This window comes from Trichechus manatus, unplaced genomic scaffold (genome assembly GCF_000243295.1).
Source record: "Trichechus manatus latirostris isolate Lorelei unplaced genomic scaffold, TriManLat1.0 scaffold00297, whole genome shotgun sequence".
NCBI classification, from domain to species: Eukaryota; Metazoa; Chordata; class Mammalia; order Sirenia; family Trichechidae; genus Trichechus; species Trichechus manatus.
In genome coordinates this window covers 611,149-633,676 of record NW_004444233.1, presented here as the reverse complement: position 1 = coordinate 633,676, position 22,528 = coordinate 611,149, and the positions used below count along the sequence as shown (strand labels likewise).

The 22,528-nt window shown below is 40.8% G+C and overlaps 1 protein-coding gene across 1 annotated transcript; it reads left to right on the top strand.

Annotated features, from left to right (window-relative positions):
* The first annotated feature begins 5,027 nt into the window (after positions 1-5,027).
* RBM15 (RNA binding motif protein 15) lies at positions 5,028-13,188 on the top strand. Its single transcript, XM_012559725.2, has 2 exons — positions 5,028-8,520; positions 12,816-13,188. The coding sequence occupies exons 1-2, from the start codon at positions 5,664-5,666 to the stop codon at positions 12,836-12,838; spliced, it is 2,880 nt and encodes a 959-aa protein (XP_012415179.1). The 5' UTR covers positions 5,028-5,663; the 3' UTR covers positions 12,839-13,188.
* The last annotated feature ends 9,340 nt before the right edge of the window (positions 13,189-22,528 follow it).

Sequence of the window (22,528 nt, the reverse complement as noted above, 5' to 3'; positions counted from 1 at the left end):
AAAAAAAAAGAGTACCCATAAAATTACACAAATTTTGCTGAAGCAAATTAAGTAAGACCTAATTAAGTGGAAAGGTATCCCCGTTCACTGAAAGGAAAACATGATTTCATCAATCAAAAAAACCAAACCCCTTGCCATCAAGTCGATTCCAACTCATAGCGACCCCATAGGACAGAGTAGAACTGCCTCCTAGGGTTTTCCAGGAGTGGCTGGTGGATTGGAACTGCTGATCTTTTGATTAGCAGTCATAGCGCTTACCCACTGCGCCATCAGGGCTCCATAAAAATGTCACTTTTCCCTAAAGTAATTCATAGATTTAATGGAATCCCAGTCATGGAACTTGATGAAATGATTCTAAAATTCATAAGAAAGAACAAAACTTTAATATAGGTGAATATTAGTGGCAAGGGTGGGGGAGGTGAGGTGGATATCCTAGACAAGATACAAAAAGTGCTAACTATAAAAGTTTGACAAATTCAATGTCATCTAAATAAGAAATTCTGTTTATTAAAAACCAACTTAAATTAAGTACAAAGATAAGACACAAACTAGAAGATATCTGTAACACATATATCCAACTAAGAATTAGAATAAAAAAATACATGAATACACATCAGTAAGAAAGATATAACTCAATAGATGGGCAAAAAACATGAATATATATTTCATAGATGAAGAAATATATATGGCTAGTAAGCTTATGAAGAGATACATAACCTCACTAGTAATCAGGGAAATAAAAAATCAAAACCACAGAGAGATACCATTTTACACCCATTCGTACGGCAAAAAAAAAAAAAGTCATAAAATGCCAATGACATGGATCAACAAGCTCTCTTATTCACTGCTGGTGAGACAGTAAATTGGTAAAACCACTTTAGGAAACAATTTGGCATTATCTTGTAAAATTGAACATTCAATATATCCTTTAATCCAGTAATATTAGTAACAGCAAACATTTATTTAGTGATTACCATGTACTGGGCACTGTTCTAAACCCGATACATGTTTTAACCCATTTAATCTCTCGAATGAGGATATTTTGATGGTTATTCCCAATTTATACATGAGAAAATCAAGGCACAGAGAGGTTAATAGTAACTCTTTTCAAGGTCCACAAGCAGAGCTGGGATTTTAGTCCAGGCTGGCTGGTTTAAGAGGAACCAGCTCTATATGGTCTCTAAATAAATTAATGATTACATCAGGGCTTTATCATATAGGAGAAGTTATAGCAGAGGGCTTTCTCCAACAATGTGAAAGGACAAACCACACGCACAGCTCAGTAAGTATACTAAAAAACAGTGTATTATACATTTTAAATGGGTGAAATTTAAGATACTTTTATATCTGAATAAAGCTGTCAAAAAATACACAAACCACAAATAAGTGACTTGATAATATAAACTGATTGTTCCTAATTTAAGGATTTAATATATACCTGTGAGTAAAAATATATACTTGCCTGTATGCCAAACAAAATAAACCTCACTGTCAGGAGGCCACTCACTTTATGAAAGGAGATGAAACAGAAAAATTTAATCTACTACTGTGGGTGGGAATATTTTTTTCAATTCCAGACTCAGCCCTTTTTGTATCTGCCAGGAAATCAAATGGCTCTCAGCTTCCAAGGTAAATTTCATATAGCAATCATAATTGTTTTTGTGTGTATTGAGGATACAGAAAAAAAACTAGGAAGGAAGAGGATGGAAAGGGGCATATGACTGAAAGTATACTGATTTTTTTAACTACACAGTTTTCTTCCATGTGTATGCCTTTTATTTTGCTGTTTCCTTTTAAAGCTAAAACTGATTTTAAAGGAGATGGAAAAAGCACTTCACACAGAAAGCCAGTTGTGGCTGCTCTCCTGCCAGCTGTGTTCTCTAGGCCTTGTACAGTTCCAGTGGGCCACCCTGACGCCAAAATGGGCCATGAGCTTTTCTTCAACACTATTACTTGAGTTTGGCAGGGCACTGAAAGATGAGATCAACATGCTACTGTGGTGCTCAGGGAATTTTTTGGTAGTTTAACTCTGTTTTCATGACCACTGAAAGAACTTCCTCACCCAGGTTGGCTGTCCTCACAAATCTGGTGACTGATCACAAGGAGACCAGATGAAAACTTGGATTCGACTTCAACAACTCCATCATCAACACCAGAAAAAGAGTTCGAAGTCCTGGCCCTGTAACCATGGGTCAATTTTATCCTTTCTCAGCCCTCCCGAAAGCACGTATATAAACACAGGTTGATAAAACCTTACTAAGCAGCTTCATGCTTTAAGGAACACAAAGGAAATGAAAACAAAGTAAATCACTTATTTTAATTACAGCATACATCCAACATATTATGTTCATTTCTATCATGGACACAAACACACATCACAGACTATTTTGGTGCTGTTACTGGTAATGGAATTTAGACCTTTTCTAACCATTAAACTTACCAGTCCTCTTGGCTTCAGACAGGGTATCAGTCCTCTTAGGCAAGGCTTCCTAAGTCAGCCAGCTGTGAGAAGAAGCTTCCATCAAACTCCCTGGTATTTCAAGCTGCTAGCCTGGCAGAGCATCAGGCATTGCCAAATACCCTGGTGCCTGTTCAGCAGGCAGTATTCCTTGAATTCTTTCCCTCATTCCTGCTTTCTCTCAACCTTCATGTGAGATTTGGAGAACTATACTGATTTGGTCATTATCTTTTTCTTTGATCAGTGAGTCAACTAAGCAAGTCAATTTTGACCAAAAGTAGTCACTCTGGAGCCTGGTTTATCTGGACTGGTTGTTGCATTGAGTAATCAGATAATGGCTTAATTTAATTTTCCTTTGGGTTGTACTAGTATAACCTTTAAACAGATTAAAACCTCTTAACTATGTAAAGCTTTTTCCTTGTGCGTTTTGTGCTTTTACAAATATTGCTTTTTATTTTTTTAATCCACTAGCATTCAGATTTTTATCTCTAAATACCATTTTCCACAAAAAGCAACCAGAACGCTGTGGAGAAATGGCTGATTCTCTGTCTGCGGCAGGAAACACACCAAATAAGCCTGGAACAAAATAATGGGAGAGGAGAAAACTGAGAAAAGGGTACAGACGAAACAAGAGTGACATGATGTGACAATTATTGAAATTGAGTGTTAAGTACATGAGAGTTCTTCATAGTATTCTATTTTTGTATATTTTTTACTTTTTCCGTAAAAATAATTTTTTAAGGGAAGCTAAAAAGAATTGCCATTTTTTTAAATTGAAAGAGCATGAAAAAATAATAGGTAAAGAGTGTACACGGAAAAGAGAAATCTCTCTCCCACCCCAGACCCTCAGTCTCTTTCAGGGGAATCCTGGCAATATTTCGTGTACTTGTCAAGGAATTTTCTATGAATGAATGCATAATGTGCGTGTGTTTAAACCATAAATGGTAGCAAACTATACACTGTTTTATACCTTATGAAATTTTTAGTAGCTAGTTTTAATATGAGGATGTCTACAAACTATTTTACCGTGTATTTTTATGCTTTACATATTCACTTAACCATGGGCTTCAAGTTTCTTTGATTTAATCAAGACATATCAAATATTTATATTATATAACATATATAATATTAAAGATATAACTTTCACTTTCCTCAAGATGATTTGGAAAGAAGAGCTAAGGTAGAGCAAAACAGGCTGCAGTCCCTAACCTTAAAATAGCTTTCAAGTTTAGGTTTCGATTTTCAGAACATTATTGTTACCTTGAAAAATGTCATGTTTAAACAGATTGATCGGATCTTGAGATGTGGCTGAGAGGATCGATGCAGGAATCCTCATAACCTTTGCCTGGCAGAGACCTGGGAGGACTATAGAAATCCTAACCGCTGTGAACTCAGCACTACCACCCTTCACCAAACTGTGAGCGCAGGAACAGAGGCTGCACCTTTTCTAATCTTGGCAAACCAGCATCTCGCACAGGTGCCTTATTGTCTGACACAATAAACCCACAACCATGGAGTGGATGTCAACTCATTGTGACCCTCTAGGACAGAGTAGAACTGCCCTATACGGTTTCCAAGGCTGTAATCTTTACAGAAGCAGATCGCCACATCTTTCTCCAGGGAGCGGCTGGTGGGTTCCAACCGCCGACCTTTCGGTTATTAGCCTAGCGATTAACCATTGTGCTGCGAGGGCTCCTTTTACACCATAAAGGTCTATGGAAAAAATAAAAGTTAGATTTTGAAGCGGATAATGTTTGAGAGAGACAAAGAGATTTAGAGAGACAGCAAGGTGGCTGTGCTACTGGATTGTAATATAGAATGACCAGGAGTGCTGGGAGGTACGAAAAGTCACAAGAAAAAAACACATTTATATCTGTATGGAGTGTCAACTTCACTCGATTAATATACAGGGAGAGTCATATAAAAACAAGCATAATCTGAATGGAGCCTCAATTTCACTCGATTATTTTACGAGGAGAGTCATAAAAACAAGCATAGCTATATATGCACCATAGAGTACAAAATCCACATGGATTTACAATATAAAATAGGAGGCCTAAAGACACGCCTGCGGACCGTGGGCCTGGGAGCGTCGGTCACTCCCCTCGGTTACCCGGGGTACTTGGGCGGGAACAAGGAACGCCAAGGGCCAGGCGCTGCTCCATAGCTGTGGGACTTCTCGATCACAGCACCGCCCAAGGGCGACCCAACACTTTGTGAACTGTAAACTTCCGGGCTCGACGGGACCCGCGGACCCCAGTGACCGCGGGCGGCGCCTTCTCGCGCACGGCGGGGTGGGGGTGGGGTTGGGGTAGGGGGGCGGGGAGCTTTTTCCGGCTCTTCACGCAGGGCCAGAGGAACTTAAGATGGTGTCTGTCGGGCGCCTCGAGGTGGATTCCTGAGGGATGCGTGGGCCCCGACAGCCGGAGGGCCTGCCCAGTCCCTGGTCTGGCACAGGTAGGACGGTGGGAGCCCAGAAGTTTCGAGTTCCAAGGGCCGCAATATCACCAAGTACGCCGCCGCACCGAACAAATGTCTGAGGGCAGAACGCCGAAAGCACAGGGAGGTGGGGCCGGCGCGAGGTCACCATCTCGCGACGTCTAAGTGACGTCTCACAGCAAGCGCGGGTTCTAGGCTTTCACCTTCAGTCAGCCTCCTTAGTAAACGTGCCTACCCCTTTAAGCGAGTGACGGACACTTATTTCAGCCTATCAACTTTCTCGTCAACATCCAATCAGATTTAAACTTCTTTCAGCCGCCGAAGGAGTTAGAAGAAGGGAGTCGAAAGAGGGAGCTCTCTCGCGAGATCGCTGTGAGCCTGCCTCTCAGAGGAAAAATCGCCCGCACCGATGGCGAATTCCCAAATAGTGGGTTAAAGGACAGGACCACAAACCAATGAAAGGGATGAGGAGGTGGGATCGTTGCTTTCGCCGCTCAAGAAGTACCGTTACAGGGCAGACTTTTTTGTCCAATCAACGCCTCCAGACTTTGGGTCAGGTGACCATAGAGTGCGAGGGGCGTAGCTACAGCCTGGCGCGAGGAACCGTTAAGATAGACAACGATTATAACCAATGAGATACTCTCACTAGGGCGTTGGGAGCCCAATAACAGTGGTTGGGCGGACGCCTTCCCGGAGCGCCGGGAGATGTAAAGACAGACAAGTAGTTTTTCCAATGAGACTGTAGAAGAGAGGAGCCAATTGACCAATGAAGACCGCGGGGCGGGAGCCTTTGCCGCGGCGGAGTCCAAGATGGCGGCGTGCGGTTCCGCTGTGTGAAACGAGCGCGGGGCGGCGGGTTAATCAGCTCCGCGGAGACGACCTCCGACGACCCGCAACAATGAAGGGAAAAGAGCGCTCGCCAGTCAAGGCCAAACGCTCCCGTGGTGGTGAAGACTCGACTTCCCGTGGGGAGCGCAACAAGAAGTTAGGTGGCTCTGGTGGTAGCAATGGGAGCAGCAGCGGAAAGACCGAGAGCGGCGGTGGGTCGCGGCGGAGCCTTCATCTAGACAAGTCCAGCAGTCGAGGTGGCAGCCGCGAGTATGACACTGGTGGGGGCAGCTCCAGTAGCCGCTTGCATAGTTATAGCTCCCCAAGCACCAAAAATTCCTCGGGCGGGGGCGAGTCGCGCAGCAGCTCCCGGGGTGGAGGCGGGGAGTCACGTTCCTCTGGGGCCGCCTCCTCCGCTCCTGGCGGCGGGGACGGCGGGGAATACAAGACATTGAAGATAAGCGAGTTGGGGTCCCAGCTGAGTGACGAAGCGGTGGAAGATGGACTGTTTCACGAATTCAAACGCTTCGGTGATGTGAGTGTCAAAATCAGCCATCTCTCGGGTTCTGGCAGCGGGGATGAGCGGGTAGCCTTTGTGAACTTCCGGCGGCCAGAGGACGCGCGGGCGGCCAAGCATGCCAGAGGCCGCCTTGTGCTCTATGACCGGCCTCTGAAGATAGAGGCTGTATATGTGAGCCGGCGCCGCAGCCGCTCCCCTTTAGACAAAGATTCTTATCCTCCATCAGCCAGCGTGGTCGGGTCCTCTGTAGGTGGTCATCGGCACGCCGCTGGAGGAGGTGGAGGCCAGAGATCACTTTCTCCTGGTGGCGCTGCCTTGGGATACAGAGACTATCGGTTGCAGCAGTTGGCTCTTGGCCGCCTGCCCCCTCCACCTCCGCCACCATTGCCCCGAGAGCTGGAGAGAGACCGAGACTATTCATTCTATGAGCGAGTGCGCCCAGCATATAGTCTTGAGCCAAGGGTGGGAGCTGGAGCCGGGGCTGCTCCTTTCAGAGAAGTGGATGAGATTTCACCTGAGGATGATCAGCGAGCTAACCGGACGCTTTTCTTGGGCAACCTAGACATCACTGTGACAGAGAGTGACCTAAGAAGGGCTTTTGATCGCTTTGGAGTCATCACAGAAGTAGACATCAAACGCCCTTCTCGTGGTCAAACCAGTACCTATGGTTTTCTCAAATTTGAGAATCTGGACATGTCTCACAGAGCCAAACTAGCAATGTCTGGCAAAATTATAATTCGGAATCCTATCAAAATTGGTTATGGTAAAGCTACACCCACTACCCGCCTCTGGGTAGGTGGCCTGGGACATTGGGTGCCTCTTGCTGCCCTGGCACGAGAGTTTGACCGATTTGGCACCATACGCACCATAGACTACCGCAAAGGTGACAGTTGGGCATATATCCAGTATGAAAGCCTAGATGCAGCTCATGCTGCCTGGACTCATATGCGGGGCTTCCCACTTGGTGGCCCAGATCGTCGCCTTAGGGTAGACTTTGCAGACACAGAACATCGTTACCAGCAGCAATATCTGCAGCCTCTGCCTCTGACTCATTATGATCTGGTGACAGATGCTTTTGGACATCGAGCACCTGACCCTTTGAGGGGTGCTCGGGATAGGACACCACCGTTACTATACAGAGATCGTGATAGGGACCTTTATCCTGACCCTGATTGGGTCCCACCCCCACCCCCAGTCCGAGAACGCAGCACTCGGACCGCAGCTACTGCTGTGCCTGCTTATGAGCCACTGGATAGCCTGGATCGCAGGCGGGATGGCTGGTCCTTGGATCGGGACAGAGGTGAGAGAGAACTTCCCAGCAGCAGAGAGCAGCCTAGGAAGCGAAGACTTCCTGAGGAGAGTGGGGGACGGCATCTGGATAGGTCCCCTGAGAGCGACCGTCCACGAAAACGTCACTGTGCTCCTTCGCCTGACCGAAGTCCAGAGTTGAGTAGTAGCCGGGATCGCTACAACAGCGACAATGATCGATCTTCCCGTATTCTCTTGGAAAAGGCATCTCCAGTCAGAGACAGACGAAGTAGTTTGGAGAAGAACCAAGGTGACAAGCGAGACCGTAAAAACTCTGCATCAGCTGAACGAGATAGAAAGCACCGAACAGCTGCTCCCACTGAGGGAAAAAGCCCACTGAAAAAAGAAGACCGGCCTGATGGGAGTGTACCTAGTACCAGCGCTACTTCATTGAAGCTGAAGTCCCCTTCCCAGAAACAGGATGGCGGAACAGCCCCTGCAGCAGCAGCCTCTCCCAAACTCTGTTTGGCCTGGCAGGGCATGCTTCTACTGAAGAACAGCAACTTTCCTTCCAACATGCATCTGTTGCAGGGTGACCTTCAAGTGGCTAGTAGTCTTCTGGTGGAGGGCACAACTGGAGGTAAAGTGGCCCAGCTCAAGATCACTCAGCGTCTCCGTTTGGACCAGCCCAAGTTGGATGAAGTAACTCGACGCATCAAAGTAGCAGGGCCCAATGGTTATGCCATTCTTCTGGCTGTACCTGGAAGTTCTGACAGCCGGTCCTCCTCCGCCACATCAGACACTGCCACCTCTACTCAGAGGCCGCTTAGGAACCTTGTGTCCTATTTAAAGCAAAAGCAGGCCGCTGGGGTGATCAGCCTCCCTGTAGGGGGCAATAAAGACAAGGAGAACACCGGGGTTCTTCATGCCTTCCCACCCTGTGAGTTCTCCCAGCAGTTCCTGGATTCCCCTGCCAAGGCACTGGCCAAATCTGAAGAAGATTACCTGGTCATGATCATTGTCCGTGGTGCGTCCTAAACTCCATGTATAACTTGTATTTACTGCTTTGACATGGTTCCTGTTTTGTGATACGTGTAGTGGGATACAGCATCAGATGCAGTTTTCTTTTCAATTAGTTATTTAGTTGTAGCTCTTTCTTTTTTATACTTTTATAAACCTCTTTAAAATAGAAGTCAGGACAGTTTAGCTATTAAGTGAAAGGGATACCCTAAAGGTAGCAGGCAGATAGACTTGCTTTAACTAAGAGTTCCCAATGGTAAAAGTGAATATTGTCCACTTTCTTCTTCAGTTTTTTGCTTTTTTCTTTTTTAATCTTGAGCATAAAAAAATCCTCCAAGTTACAAAATCAAAATTTTGATTAGTCAGAATTTGAAGAAAAGAGACCAGTGACTATAAAGAGCATAATACGTACCTAAAAGAGACTTGATTGGCATGTAGGTAAATAATTCCTGTACCAGAAATGTTATTTGTATGACTAAAATTTGATCAGAGATCTCAAAGGTATAAACTGGTAAATTTGTATAGCAATGTGATCAATCAGGTATTTGAGTATTTCTCTTAAAATACACGGTTTGTTCCAAGAGAGTTTGCATTAACATGCATTTTTATCATAAGTTCTTGAGTTCTACTGTATCCCATATATGCACTTTTGGTTTGTAGCTATAATTGCTCAGTAAAAATTGAGGACTGTGTTACAAACCATTTATGTCTTATGCTTACACAGTATGCAAGAAGTGAGTAGGTGCTTTTAAAATCAGAATTCTTTAGTCAATTACTGGTATGTGGTGATGTTTTTACTTTTTCAGAGAGGTGTAGCAGGTACAGTTCTAATTGTGCATATTTCAAAAACAAGTGTTCTTCATCTAAGATGAGTTTTGGATTTTGTATCCATTCATTCAAATTTCTGGTTTCAATAATAGAAAGAAGAGTTGTCTGCAGGCTCATCAGGCATCATTTTCAGTGGGCATTAATCAGCCATATCTGGATTGCGGAATTTTTAAAGTCATCATAAAATGCCTTTGACATACTCTTTATTTCACTGTTTTTGTTTTCATGTTTAAACAGTAGTGGTGACATTACAATATTGAAAATGTTTTGAATATTTTTGAAATTTCATGTTTAGTATTTTCATTGGTGTCCGGCCACAGAAAATTGAAATGTCAGTGTCGAAAAACCGTTTTTTATTGCGTTATTTCGCCAGACACCTGGAAAGCAGTATATTGGTACAAAATAATCACCCTCACAAATTTTTTTGTTTTAATCTGAAGATTATATCAACTTACAGTTCTAAACAGGAGCTTCTGCTGCTTAACAGTAATGGATGGTTTTTTGGGTTTTTTTTTCCCACCTATCCGTCCAACCCTGTCCCTAGTTTTTCAGGTCACTAGTAAGTATATTTCCCCTCCCTACTCCCCCTGATTTAAATGCTGAGGACTTCAGTTAAGGCCCTTGATATTTAATTATGACTAGAAACTTTTGGACCTTCTGGATCATGGTCATGTTTCTATTCTGTGAAAGTGACTTACTGAAAGCCTGGCAGAATCCAACTGTTTTCTTTCTGTTATCAAAGCTGGTAGTTTTGAAATAGCACCAATAATAACCCAGGGAAATGTCATGTAATTTTTTTTTTATTTTCCATTATGACAGGTATCTAAAATGCATGTCAGCATGAAAGCCTCATCACTGCTGTGTCATCCTTTTTTTCACTATGCATTTGTAAAAAAAAAAAAAAAATTTTTAAGTTTGGAGGTTTTTGTGTTTTTGTTTTTAAACTGGAAAAACTAGCCATTTCGAGAGAAGGAAGATACTCAGCTGTGAGCACAGATCCTTGGTATGCTTTTAGGGAAAATACCTGAAATTTCACAATTCTATTTTTGTGCTTTTTGCTTTCAAAAAGCAGTGCTTGGTGTTTCTGAATAGACACCTGTTCAGAGACTAGTGCAAGTGTGAAGTCTGTGCATACACAGGGTCAAAGTACAAATTGTGGCTGGATACATTTTTCCAGTTTAAATAATCTTACTAACCATTAACTTCTGAATTATCTTTTGATATGATAACTTTTGAGAAGATCAAATGATTTTGCTCTTTTGGAGAGTGAAGTCCATGACATCTAGTTTTACTAGAATCCAAAGTGTGTGTGGTTTTTCTTTTTTTCCTCTCTTTTTTTTAATTGAGGCGATGTGAAGGCTTATCAAAGAGTACTGTGGTTTTTGCTCCATGTTTGTTGAGTCTTTATTTGGCATCGCTGCTTTTGTTAGATCTGGGCAATTTGTGCTTCGATGTTTTTGAAACAATGGTTTGATGCCACTTCAAAGTGTATGTATTATAAATAATTATGTTTAATTTGGTGCATTCCTACAGAGTACCATCATTCAGATGAATATTTGCTTTGCCCATTCTGTTGTGCAGGTTTATAATATTCATAAATATCCATTTAAAACTTCAGAATTGAATTGAAAGCAAAAGTCCAAAACTGTCTGGTTCTAATGTTGGTTAGCCAGAATTTCATAATTCCAATGTTGGGTATTGTTTGTAGTAATCAATTTTTCTTTCTTTTTTTTTTTTTCCCTTAATACTGGTTTAGTGTAGGTGATCTTTCTGGAGCTCAGTTCAAAAGAATGGAAAGAAAATTTCTTCAGTGTATCATTTAATGGTTTATTAAGTATTAATGGTAAAAATACCAAGTTAATTAAGGCTTTTAGATCACAACTTCAAAGTTTATGAAAAATTAAGAATTAATTCAGCTCCTAGCTAATAATTTTGCTTATTCTTTTGATTTTTTTTTTTTGTTGTTGTTGATTGCAACTGGAATTCCTGTGAAGAATTTTCCACACAAAAATTTAAATTCCCACTATTTTAAGATGCTTACTTTGACTGTCAACTAAGAGTAGAAAGGTTTTCCTTTTAAGAGTTACATCTTAAAATGTCCATCCTCTGACTGTCATATTTTGAAGGTAATACACTCTGGCCCCTCTTGAGTCACTTAAGACCGTTTGAGGTACAGTTAAAAATAAGGTGTTTTGGTTGTTGCTTTTAGAGTCAGACATTGTTTAGATTTAAGACTTCTTTATGAGCAGATTTTCACAGACAATGCTCTTGTGTGTGTATGAATTTAAAAATTGAAATTACTTTCTTTAGACAGTGAAGTTGCTTATTGTGCAGGCGCAGCTTGAACTGTAGTTTGGGTCCATAAAGCAACCATTTACCAAAAACTCTGGTGACAGAAATAGGGAATCCTCTTGAGAGAACGCCTTAATGACCTTTTATGTGAAAGATTATTTTTTGGAAGGAACTTCTGGACATTTTTTTCTGTCTCTACCGCAGTGTTTGGTTTTGAGATAGGAGTTAGGCATGCGAACGAGAAGTGGAGTTTACCCCGTTAACGTTCTGGTTATAGTAATATCTCTGTTGTTGTTGTGTGCCGTTAATTCTGACTTGTGGCGACCCTATAGGACAGGGTAGAACTGCCCCATAGGGTTTCCAAGGCTGTAATTTTTATGGAAGCAGACTGCCACATCTTTCACCCGCACAGTGGCTAGTGGGTTCAACCCACCCACCTTTCGGTTAGCAGCCCAACGATTAACCACTGTGCCACCAGGGCTCATTAGTGATGTCCCTAAAGGAAGAAAATTACAGGTAACCACAGTGAACTGCTAAGCTTAATGAAGAGTTTTATATGTATGATTTAAATAGAGTTGAAAAGAGTCCTGGGTTCTTTGGCTGTTTAGCAATTGTTTGTATGAGTGTTTTCTTAAAAGAAAATAACAGCTGCTGTCTTTGGTAATACAGATGAAGGTGAATTTTTAAATGACTTTTTAATCTTGACCCCTTTATAGAAGAATGGAGTAATCTGTATTGCTCCATGTAAATTATAAAATTAAAATAGAGAGGGTAAAAGTTTGACTGAAACCCACCTTTTCATAGTTTTACTTTTTAAGTTATATTTGGAATACATTGACAGAACCAGTTGATTATAAACTTGTTCTTTTTCTGAATTTTTTGACATGTTTTACTCATATGAGTATAAAAGATATTTTCAGTCCTATAATTCTCATTAATTGCAGTCTTTAAAAAAACCCACCCTATTGTTCTACTTGTTATGTGTCTATTCATACAGTAAATTCATTTCAAGATTTGTGCCAGTGGGTATTATTGGTGCTTTTTGAAGTCAAGGTGGACTATCCATATCCAGGAAGGTCTTGTTAATGTTATGTTCATCTATAATGGCATAGGGGAAATATATATTTTTTTAATATTGTGAACATTTGTACTGAATAACCTTTTTTTCCCCTCCCCTGCAAGCAAAACTGGTGAACAGCGGATGAAGATGTGGAATTCAAAGCTCTAATGGACCTTTTTGAAGAGAAGTTGTAGCTTATGTGGAGTTTACATGGGCCTCTTGATGGAAGACAGCTAATCTGTTTAGTATTTGTGCATTTTACTAAAATGGCAGCTTAAAGTTGTGTATCTGCTATTGTGATGCCAATGCCGGTGTTTTAAGTGGAAAAAAATGACCTCTTTGCTTTGTGCTGTGTACACAAGATTTCTGGAAAAGTAAAGAAAAACCCTTTTTATGGCTCACACAGCTTAAAAGTAGCTGTCACTCAAACGTGCGCTCACAGTTGAGCTGCTTTTGTTTTATTCTAAATAAATTGTTTCTTTTGAGGAAAATGTTTTTCTGCCTGGAAGTGAATTGACGGCAAACCTTTGACCCCTTTGTTTGCAGCTGAGGGGGTACTTGCTGCTGCTCAGATCTTGTATGTCTTGAGCAAGAAGCAGGGAGACCATCAATTTCATTTTGACTATCACGGTGTGTCAATTCTGAAGGATCACTAGTGTTACTGTGACCCCCTTCGTTTGCAGCGAAGGGGATCATTTGCTTCTCGGTCCTCAACTTGATGAGGAAATGGTGCTGTTTGCTGGCATGCAAGAAGCTGGGGCAAGCACCCTAAGCCTCACCACAGTGCACAAGTCGGGGGCTTTGCTGGTTTGAAGAGCCGGAGTTGCTGAAATTTAAGTTTTGATTTATTTTGTTCACCCATCACGTTTGGCCTTAGTTTCATTTTTAATTTGAAGAAAAGTTTGAAATTGCTTTATCTTGCACTTAACATTTGCACCAAATTGCCAAAAAGAAAGAGAATGCTCCGTTTGCTTTTAAATGTTAATGATGATGTTAATAAAGCCTTTCCTGACACATTTGAGGAGCTCCTCCGTCTCCAGGGGCTTCTTACCAGAGTTATACAGTGATGGGTTTAGTTCTGAATGGATGAAGAGTTCCTGAGAGCTAGCGTTTGTAATTAGAACCGTTACTTGGTATCTGTGCCTTATTTGACCTGTGGTTCCACGTGCCTTGGATGTGCATGCACCGTGACGGTTTCATAGGTACGAACGCACACTCAGGCCCAGTCACTTCGGTTGGTAGTACAGATTGTAAGGAAAAAAATGGAGGCATCTTTAAGGAGGAAAAAGTATTTGCGTTTAGTTCCTGCATTATCCTGTGCGCGGGCTCCTGAGCTTTGGAAGCCTGTTCCCAGTACAGGAGAACAACTCCCCTGTTTGCAGCAGGAGACTTCGGTGCACAGTGACAACGCTGGAGCTCAAGAGGAAGCCAGCGATGCTGCACCATTGGCTTCAGACACCACTGTTGTTGTTTGCCAGTTTTAAACTTAACTAGTTGCAGACGAAGACCACCTTGAAATGCAGGCTTGTTGGGCTTGTTTTGAATTGTAACCTCGGATGGAAGAGCCCTAGTGCTGTCGTCTCCATGCGGGATGATGATTGCTAGGCAACAGGTGATTATCAACAAAGGATGCCACGGTTATTCTCTGCAAGGTGGTGTTCCAGTGGCAAACAGCTGTATAAACTCTTACAACAGGTAAGAGGGTTTTCAGAGGTCAAAAATGCATTATAATTAATAGGGTTGAGGGCTTTTAATGTTTTGGGTGTGTTGCTCTGGATGGGAGAGTCTTAGGCACTCTGCTGCCATTGCTAGCTTCCTTCCCTCACCAAAGTGTCGTATTTACAAAATTTCATGTCAAAACTTTTGTTCTACTCAGTATTTTTAACAATTTTTTTTTTATTATTATTACGGGAGCCAAAGTGTTAAAATCGTTGTTTTGGATTTGAGATGTGCAGTCTTGATGTCCTTAAAATTTTTCATTTTCCATTAATTTTAACTTCTACCGTTAATTATGATTTAATAGTATAGGAGGACTTAACTGCTATAAAAACATTGCTCATTACAAACTGATATATAAATCTCTAAGAGTAAATCATCTTTTCCTTACAGTATACAGCAGAAAGAGACTTCGGTACACCGTCAGACTGGGATTGATACTTTAGCCAAAATGGTTAGCTTTTTTTCTTATCCTACACAGAAATTAATTTACTCACAAAAATTTAATCATAATTAGTCAACTGCAACATTTAGCAAAGTGGATAGGCAGTATTGTGGAAAGTCTGGCTTTTGTCTACTTTTATCACTTTCGTTGTCCATTTAATCCTCCCAGCCTGCCGAGTTCTTGAGTCCCTCCCCCTCACATTAATTAAGTGTGAGACTTCAGCAGCTTATCCCAAGTGCAGCTTTTTTAGGGTCAAATTTTAAGTGTGATCAGAAATTTTGAATAGATGGGAATCTTTCTTTTTCATTTGTTCCAGAAGACTTAACGTATCTGGTAACTACAATAGCTCGTCTATAATAGCTACTTTTTCCACAGATTTGATTGAGCCCCTTGGATTGCTTAGTGGGACAGCTTATGCACCCATACTTTAATATAGTAAAAGGGGAAAAACAAAGTACAGTGGTTTTTTTTCAAGTTCTCAGTGTCTCATTTACAAGTTTTAAAAACACACCTGCTTATGAGGTTGCTGTCATTCAAGAGTTTGCTAAACAAACAATGTCTCACCCACATTTCTTTAAACATTTTATACCTGTTGGAGAAATGTCATTTTTCAGTGTATGAATTTTCTCTTGCTGGTCCACACTGAAAGCCCATTAGGTAGTTTTTCTAATTAGCAAACAAATATTTTAAATCACTACAGGAATATCATGTTACACTTTCTACGTATTTCTACGTGTTTGGTATGTTTCTAAGATCTCATGCTTCATTTTTGAAGTAAGGACAAAAAGTTGCAAGCAGGACATTTGTTTATTGTATATAAAATCATATGTAAAATGGGAAGGTACACAGCATGACAATTTTTTTGAAACTACTTGTGAAATTTTGAGTAATTTCTAGCTGCACTGGGAAGGAAAAAAATACTAACTGGGATGAGTGTTAATCCCAGAATTGATTTTATAATTGGAACTGTCGTTTTGAAATATGTCTGTGGCTTCCCAGTATGTTCTATATGATCTAAATTTAGGGCTCTACTATAAAGGAAATAACCTTAAGAACTGAAGCATCTCTGGATTGACTTGTGTTCATTTTGGAAAGCCTGGCTGTATTAAAATTGAAAATAGGGATTACTCTGACTTCAGTAAAACAATCCACGTTTTATAAATTGCCATTTTCATAACTTAAGTCATGTACTTGTTAGGTGTCATCGAGTCAATTCTGACTCATAGCTACCCTGTGTACAACAGAATGAAACACTGCCTGGTTCTGCATCATCCTCACAATTGTTGTTATGCTTAAGTCCATCGTGGCAGCCACTGTGTCACTCCATCTCGTTGAGGGTCTTTCTCTTTGTCACTGGCCCTCTACCAAGCATGATGTCCTTCTCCAGGGACTGATCCCTCCTGATAACATGTCCATAGTACATGAGACGAAGTCTCGCCATCCTCGCGTCTAAGGAGCATTCCGACTATACTTCTTCCAAGACAGATTTGTTCATTCTTCTGGCAGTCTGGGTATATTCAGTATTCTAATTATAAACTTAATTGTTATACAAGCTGTTTATCTGATCCAATAAGTTTAGTGCTTGTGGTTGGTGTAGCATCTGTTTTTCTTACAATAGTATATCTGATTATGGCTTCTCTGACTACCACCTCCATCACGCACTTCAGTTCTTTGGCTCTCCTTGAGCTGCTTTTTTTGGTTAAAAGATCTTTTACCTAGTAACTTGAATTATAACGTAGTTTTAAATTCTTAGTGGATGAGTTCATTGAATAACAGAATGTCTTCAAGTCTAAGACAAGAGTGGACTTACCGAACAAAAAGAGATTTTGACCTTGAAGTAAAATTATTTCACATGCTTCAACCCAAATGGCTGTGTAATATTAAGCTTTCAGTTAGAATTTCTCTGCAATCATTTGCATGTTGGCTATACATTAGGAACGAAGGTGCCAAGCATATAGTGGAGATAGTCTCTACCCTCTTCACCAACTTTTACTCATCTTAGTCTAGTATAAACCAATAAATATCAGAGAAAGAGTTAACAGATTAAGACAACTATAGGTGAGATATTACAGGCCAATATTTGATTAATTGCTAATGAATTTTTACAGATGATAATGGGTATATGAAGAGATTACTTCGAACTGGATCATCAGGAAAGGGTTTACAAAAGGATTTGTTAGATGGAGAAGGACATGGAATGGTGGAGAGAGATTAGGAATGACATTTCAGGCAGAGAAGCATGAATAAAAATGCAGAAGCTTGTTGATCAATGGAAAAGATATAGTGCAGACTGAAGCCTGGAAAACTAGTAAGATGGTTGAGCCAACAAAAATAGGGAATCCTGAAGGGCAGGCCAGTTGGAGTGGGGTGGGGAGTGGGGACGAACGATTAGTTTGAGGCATATTGATGTAAAGTGACAGTATTATTAACAAAAACAAACCCAAACCTGTTGCCATCAAGTCTATTTCGACTCGTAGCAACCCTAAAGGACAGAGTAGAACTGCCCCATAGGGTTTACAGGGAGCGCCTGGTGGATTCTAACTGCCAACCTTTTGGTTAGCAGCTGTAGCTCTTAACCACTACACCACCAGGGTTTCCGTATTATTAATAGTCATTTATTGAGTACTCACTTCAGGCCAAGCAGTCTGCCAAGTACCGCACATGTATTGTCTCGTTTAAGTCTCACCATAGACCATAATCTGACAGCTAGTCAGTGACAGAGCCAGGGGTCTAATCTGATCTTTGTCCCAGCTAGGGCTCTTGGTCACTACCCCACTACTTTCTTCTGGAGGCTGGGAATGGGATTAAAGCTGCAAACTTGAAAGGGTCTAGGCAGTGGTATTCAAACATTTGCAGTACTTGAGAAACATAGGCTCTTGGCTTCATCCTCAGACATTCTGGGATTTGTTAGGACCAGCAAGGCTCAGGAGTCTTTGTTCTTTTCAAGCTCCCCAGGTAGATCTGATGTATTTTGTGGGCAGTAAACTATATGTTGAGCAACACTGACCCATAGAGAGTAGAGTACTGAGGTATTGTCGTATTTAAGGCATGGGCAGAGAAGGAAGTGCTGGAAAAGAAGCCCAGGTAGGAGAGCCAGAATATTGTTACATTTCAGAAGTTGAAAGGAGTTGCTTCTAGAAGAAAAATTCGAAGCTGCTCCAGCAGTCAAGGAGAATAAAGACCACAAATGCCATGGAATTCATCACTTTTAAAATTGTCACTCAAGTGACAGTTTTATAGCCATGTAATTATTTCTCCAAGGAACTCAATCTAGCTTAGTAATTTAATTTTGCCTCATGACAGTTTGTGAAGAAGAACCACTGCGAAAAGTTTTGTGACTTGGATAAGGGATACATTGTGGTTAGCTGCCATCGAGTCAAGTCTGATTCATGGTGAACTTAAGTACAAAAGAACAAAACGTTGCCCAGTCCTCAGTTATCCTCAAATCACCAGCATGTATGAGGTCATTGTTGGACTATTGTGCTAGTTCATCTCACTGAGGGTCTCCCTCAGGCTCGTTGGCCCCCTGCTTCACCAAACATGATGTCCTCCTCTAGCAATTGATCCCTCCTGATGATGTGTCCAAAGCAAGTGAGTGTTCTGTTGTAATCCATAAGGTTTTCATTGGCTAATTTTGAGAAATAGATTGCCAAGCCATTCCTAGGAATTAATTGGGATATCCTTGAGTTTTCAGATGTTAATCTAAAAATAGTATGACTGCAATCTGTCTTAAAATTGAAAGTGATTTTAGGATTCAGTGTGTATATGTACACATATAAATGGTTTTCTGTTAATAGACCATCATTTCTTTTTTCTCTATTAGGTTACTAATAGAATTGTGGCAAAAAGGAATTTAGGTAAAGTTGAGTGTATCTTTGACTTGTAAATGGTTTAAAGATTTCCTATTTTGAATTACCTATATTGCCTTTGTCTTCAATTAGTGTAGTTATTTAATTCTTCAGATATTTGGTGCCTATTATATAAAAACCAAAACCCATTGCGTTTGAGTCGATTCCAACTCATAGTGACCCTGTAGGTCAAGCACAACTGTGCCATAGAGTTTCCAAGGCTGTAAATCTTTTTTTTTAATTGTACTTTTAAGTGAAAGTTTACAATTCAAGTTAGTCTCTCATAAAAAAATTTATACATACATCGTTATGTGACCCTAATTGCTGTCCCTGTACTGTGACAGCACACTCCTCCTTTCGACCCCTGATTTTCCATGTCCATACAACCAGCTCTTGACCCCCTCTGCCTTCTCATCTCGCCTCTGGACAGGAGCTGCCTGTTTGTCTCATGTATCTACTTGAGCTAAGAAGCACACTCTTCATGAGTACCATTTTGTGTCCTATAGTCCAGTTTAATCTTTGTCTGAATAGTTGGCCTTGGGAATGGTTTTAGTTCTGGGTTGACAGTCCGGGGGCCATGCTTTCTGGGGTTCTTCCAGTCTCAGACCATTATGTCTGGTCTTTTTACTAGAATTTGAGTTCTGCACCCCACTTTTCTCCAGCTCTGTCAGGGACTGTGTTGTGTTCCCTGTTAGGGCGGTCATTGGTGGTAGCTGGGTGCTATCTAGTTCTTCTGGTCTCAGGCTGAAGCAGTCTCTGGTTTATGTGGCCCTTTCTGTCTCTTGGGCTAATGCTTTCCTTGTGACTTTGGTGTTCTTCATTCTTCTTTAATCCAGGTGGGTTGGGACCAATTGATGCATCTTAGATGGCCGCACACTAGCTTTTAAGACCCCAGATACCACTCACCAAAGAGGGATGCAGAACATTTTCTTAATAAATTTTGTTATGCCAGTTGACCTAGATGTCCCCTGTGAAAGCACGGTCCCCAGACCCCTATCCCTGCTACTTGGTCCCTTGAAGTGTTTGGTTGTGTTCAGCAAACTTCTTAGCTTTGGTTTAGTCCAGTTGTGCTGACTTCCCCTGTAGTGTGTGCTGTCCTTCCCTTCACCTAAGATATAATTCTTGTCTGCTGTCTATTTAGTGAATAACCCTCTCCCTCCTTCCCCACCCTTGTAACCATCAAAGAATGTCTTCTGTGTTTAAATGTTTTCTTGAGTTCTTATAGTAGTGGCCTTATATGATATTTGTCTTTTTGCAACTGACTAAATTCACTCAGCGTAAGGCCTTCCACATTCCTTCATGTTATGTTTCACAGATTCATCGTTGTTCTTTATCATTGCGTAGTATTCCGTTGTGTGCATATACTGTAATTTGTTTATCCATTTGTCCGTTGATGAGCACCTAGATTGTTTCCATCTTTTTGCTATCATGAACAGTGCTGCAGTGAACATGGGTGTGCATGTATCTATTCGTGTGATGGCTCTTATTTCTCTAGGATATATTCCAAGGAGCAGGATTATTGGATTGTATGGTACTTCTGTTTCTAGCTTTTTAAGGAAGTGCCAAATCGATTTCCAAAGTGGTTGCACCATTTTACATTCCCACCAACAGTGTGTAAGTGTTCCAGTCTGTCCACAACCTCTCCAACATTTATTACTTTGTGTTTTTTGGATTAATGCTAGCCTTGTTGGGGTGAGATGGTATCTCATTGGAGTTCTGATTTGCATTTCTCTAATGGCTGATGATCATGAGCATTTCTTCATGTGTCTGTTACCAAGGCGGTAAATCCTTATGGAAGCAGACCGTCACATCTTTCTCCCAGGGAGGGCTGGTGGGTTCGAACCATCGACCTTTGGTTAACAGCCAAGAGCTTAACCACTGTGCCACCAGGGCATCTTGCCTATTTTATATCGGGCTTTATTCCAGATCTTGGGAGTATAGTGGTGAAGAAAACTGATAAGTTTTTTTTTTTTTTATCTCCTTGAGCTTGTATTTTGGTCCAGGAATGGAGGCAGTAAATGATAAGTTAGGGCCTTGTGACCAAGGACAAAGGGTTTGGATTTTATTTTAAATGCTAAATGCAATTTGAAGCCATTGGAGGTTTTAAGCAGGGGTGGCGATATGTTTTGATCAAGATTTGACTGCCTGTCTCTGAAAAATAACAAATTTCACCACCTTACATGATACTGGAATACTGTAATTTTCCTTTAAATGCCAAGTAAAATAAATTAGCTAATTTCAGATTCTCTGTACGATACGAATATGCTCTTGTTCAGAGATAGCAATATTCTTTGATTTAAATATAATAATAAAGATTTTATTTCTTCTTAGGGTTTGCAATTGTTGGTCACCCTGAGGTTTCAGAGTAGTTTCTAGTACATTCTCATTTCTCTCAACATGCTTTTTCATACTTTTTTGTCAACAAATTGTCATGACAGTTCCCAAACTAGTCATATATGGTTTCTCATATAACGCACTGACCATGCTTTCTGTATTACATAACTTGTAATTTTTCTAGTAGTCTCAGACGAAACTTCTTTGGTAAAGATTGATTTAGAAGGTCGTCTTGTGGAATGGCTGTCATTCTATGCAAACCAGATACATGTATGCATACAATTTTTAAGTGCTGAATTGCTTTTTGACCCTTTTTAGTTGACCAACAGGTTTCTTTTTACCTAGGAAAAGGCCTTAATGAAAATTTTTTATGCACTGGCATGTTATTACATATATGTCCAGAGCAGAAATATTATTACAGGCAATATTAACACTTGGAGGTGCTACACACATACGTATTTTTTATTACATATTGTAAGGTGTATTGGGAAAATTGATATTTCATAAAATTGGTTTGCATTTTGGCATATGGAAATTGACTCAATAATTTTACCTACCTGTCAAGCATCTGATATACTCAGGTTTGTGTATATTCTTTACATACAGAAATGCTTCAGTAAACTAGACTCCTTAATTAGAATTGTTTTATATTTTATAGCAAAGGCCTCAGCCCTGGCTACACATTAAAATCACCTGAGGAACTTTTTTTTTTTTTTTTGGTGGTGAAAATAATCAAAACATAACATCATCTCAACAATTTCGACATGTACAATGCAGTGACATTGATTACATTCAAGTTACACAACTATTCTCACTATCCTTTTCCAAATCATTCCACCATCATTAACATAAACTCAATTCCCCTTAAACAAAAACTCCCCCTTCCCCTCTCCCTCCCATCACTGGTAACCAGTAATCATCTTTGGTTTCCATACTTTTGCTCATTTCATGTAAGTGAGACCATACAGTATTTGTCCTTTTGTGACCAACTTATTTTGCTCAGCATGATGTTTTCAGGGTTCATCCATGTAGTGACATGCATCAGGACTTCATTTCTCTTTATGGCTTAGTAGTATTCCATTGTGTGTATATACCACATTTTGTTTATTCTTTTGTCTGTTGATGGACATTTCGGTTGTTTTTATCTTTTGGCTATTGTGAAAGGTGCCACAATGAACATTGTGTTTCTGTTTGTGTTCCTGCCTTCACTTCTGGGCATATACCTAGGACTGGGATTGCTGGGTCTTAGTAGTTCTGTGTTCAACATTTTGAGGAACTGCCAAACTTTTCCACAGCAGCTGTACCATTTTACATTCTCCCCAGCAGTGGATGAGGGTTCCAGCTTCTCCACAACCATGCCAACATCTGTTGTTTTCCTTTTTTTTTTTTTTTTGATCAGTGCCATTCTGTTGGGGAGCGATGGTATCTCATTGTAGTTTTGATTTGCATCTGTCTAATGGCTAATGATGTTTAGCATCTTTTCATGTGCTTG

Excerpts from the sequence above, each read along its gene's own strand:
- RBM15 (XM_012559725.2), top strand. The coding sequence starts at position 5,664 with ATGAAGACCGCGGGGCGGGAGCCTTTGCCGCGGCGGAGTCCAAGATGG. Across the intron at positions 8,521-12,815 it reads GGTCATGATCATTGTCCGTG|CAAAACTGGTGAACAGCGGA; the intron begins GTGCGTCCTAAA and ends CTCCCCTGCAAG.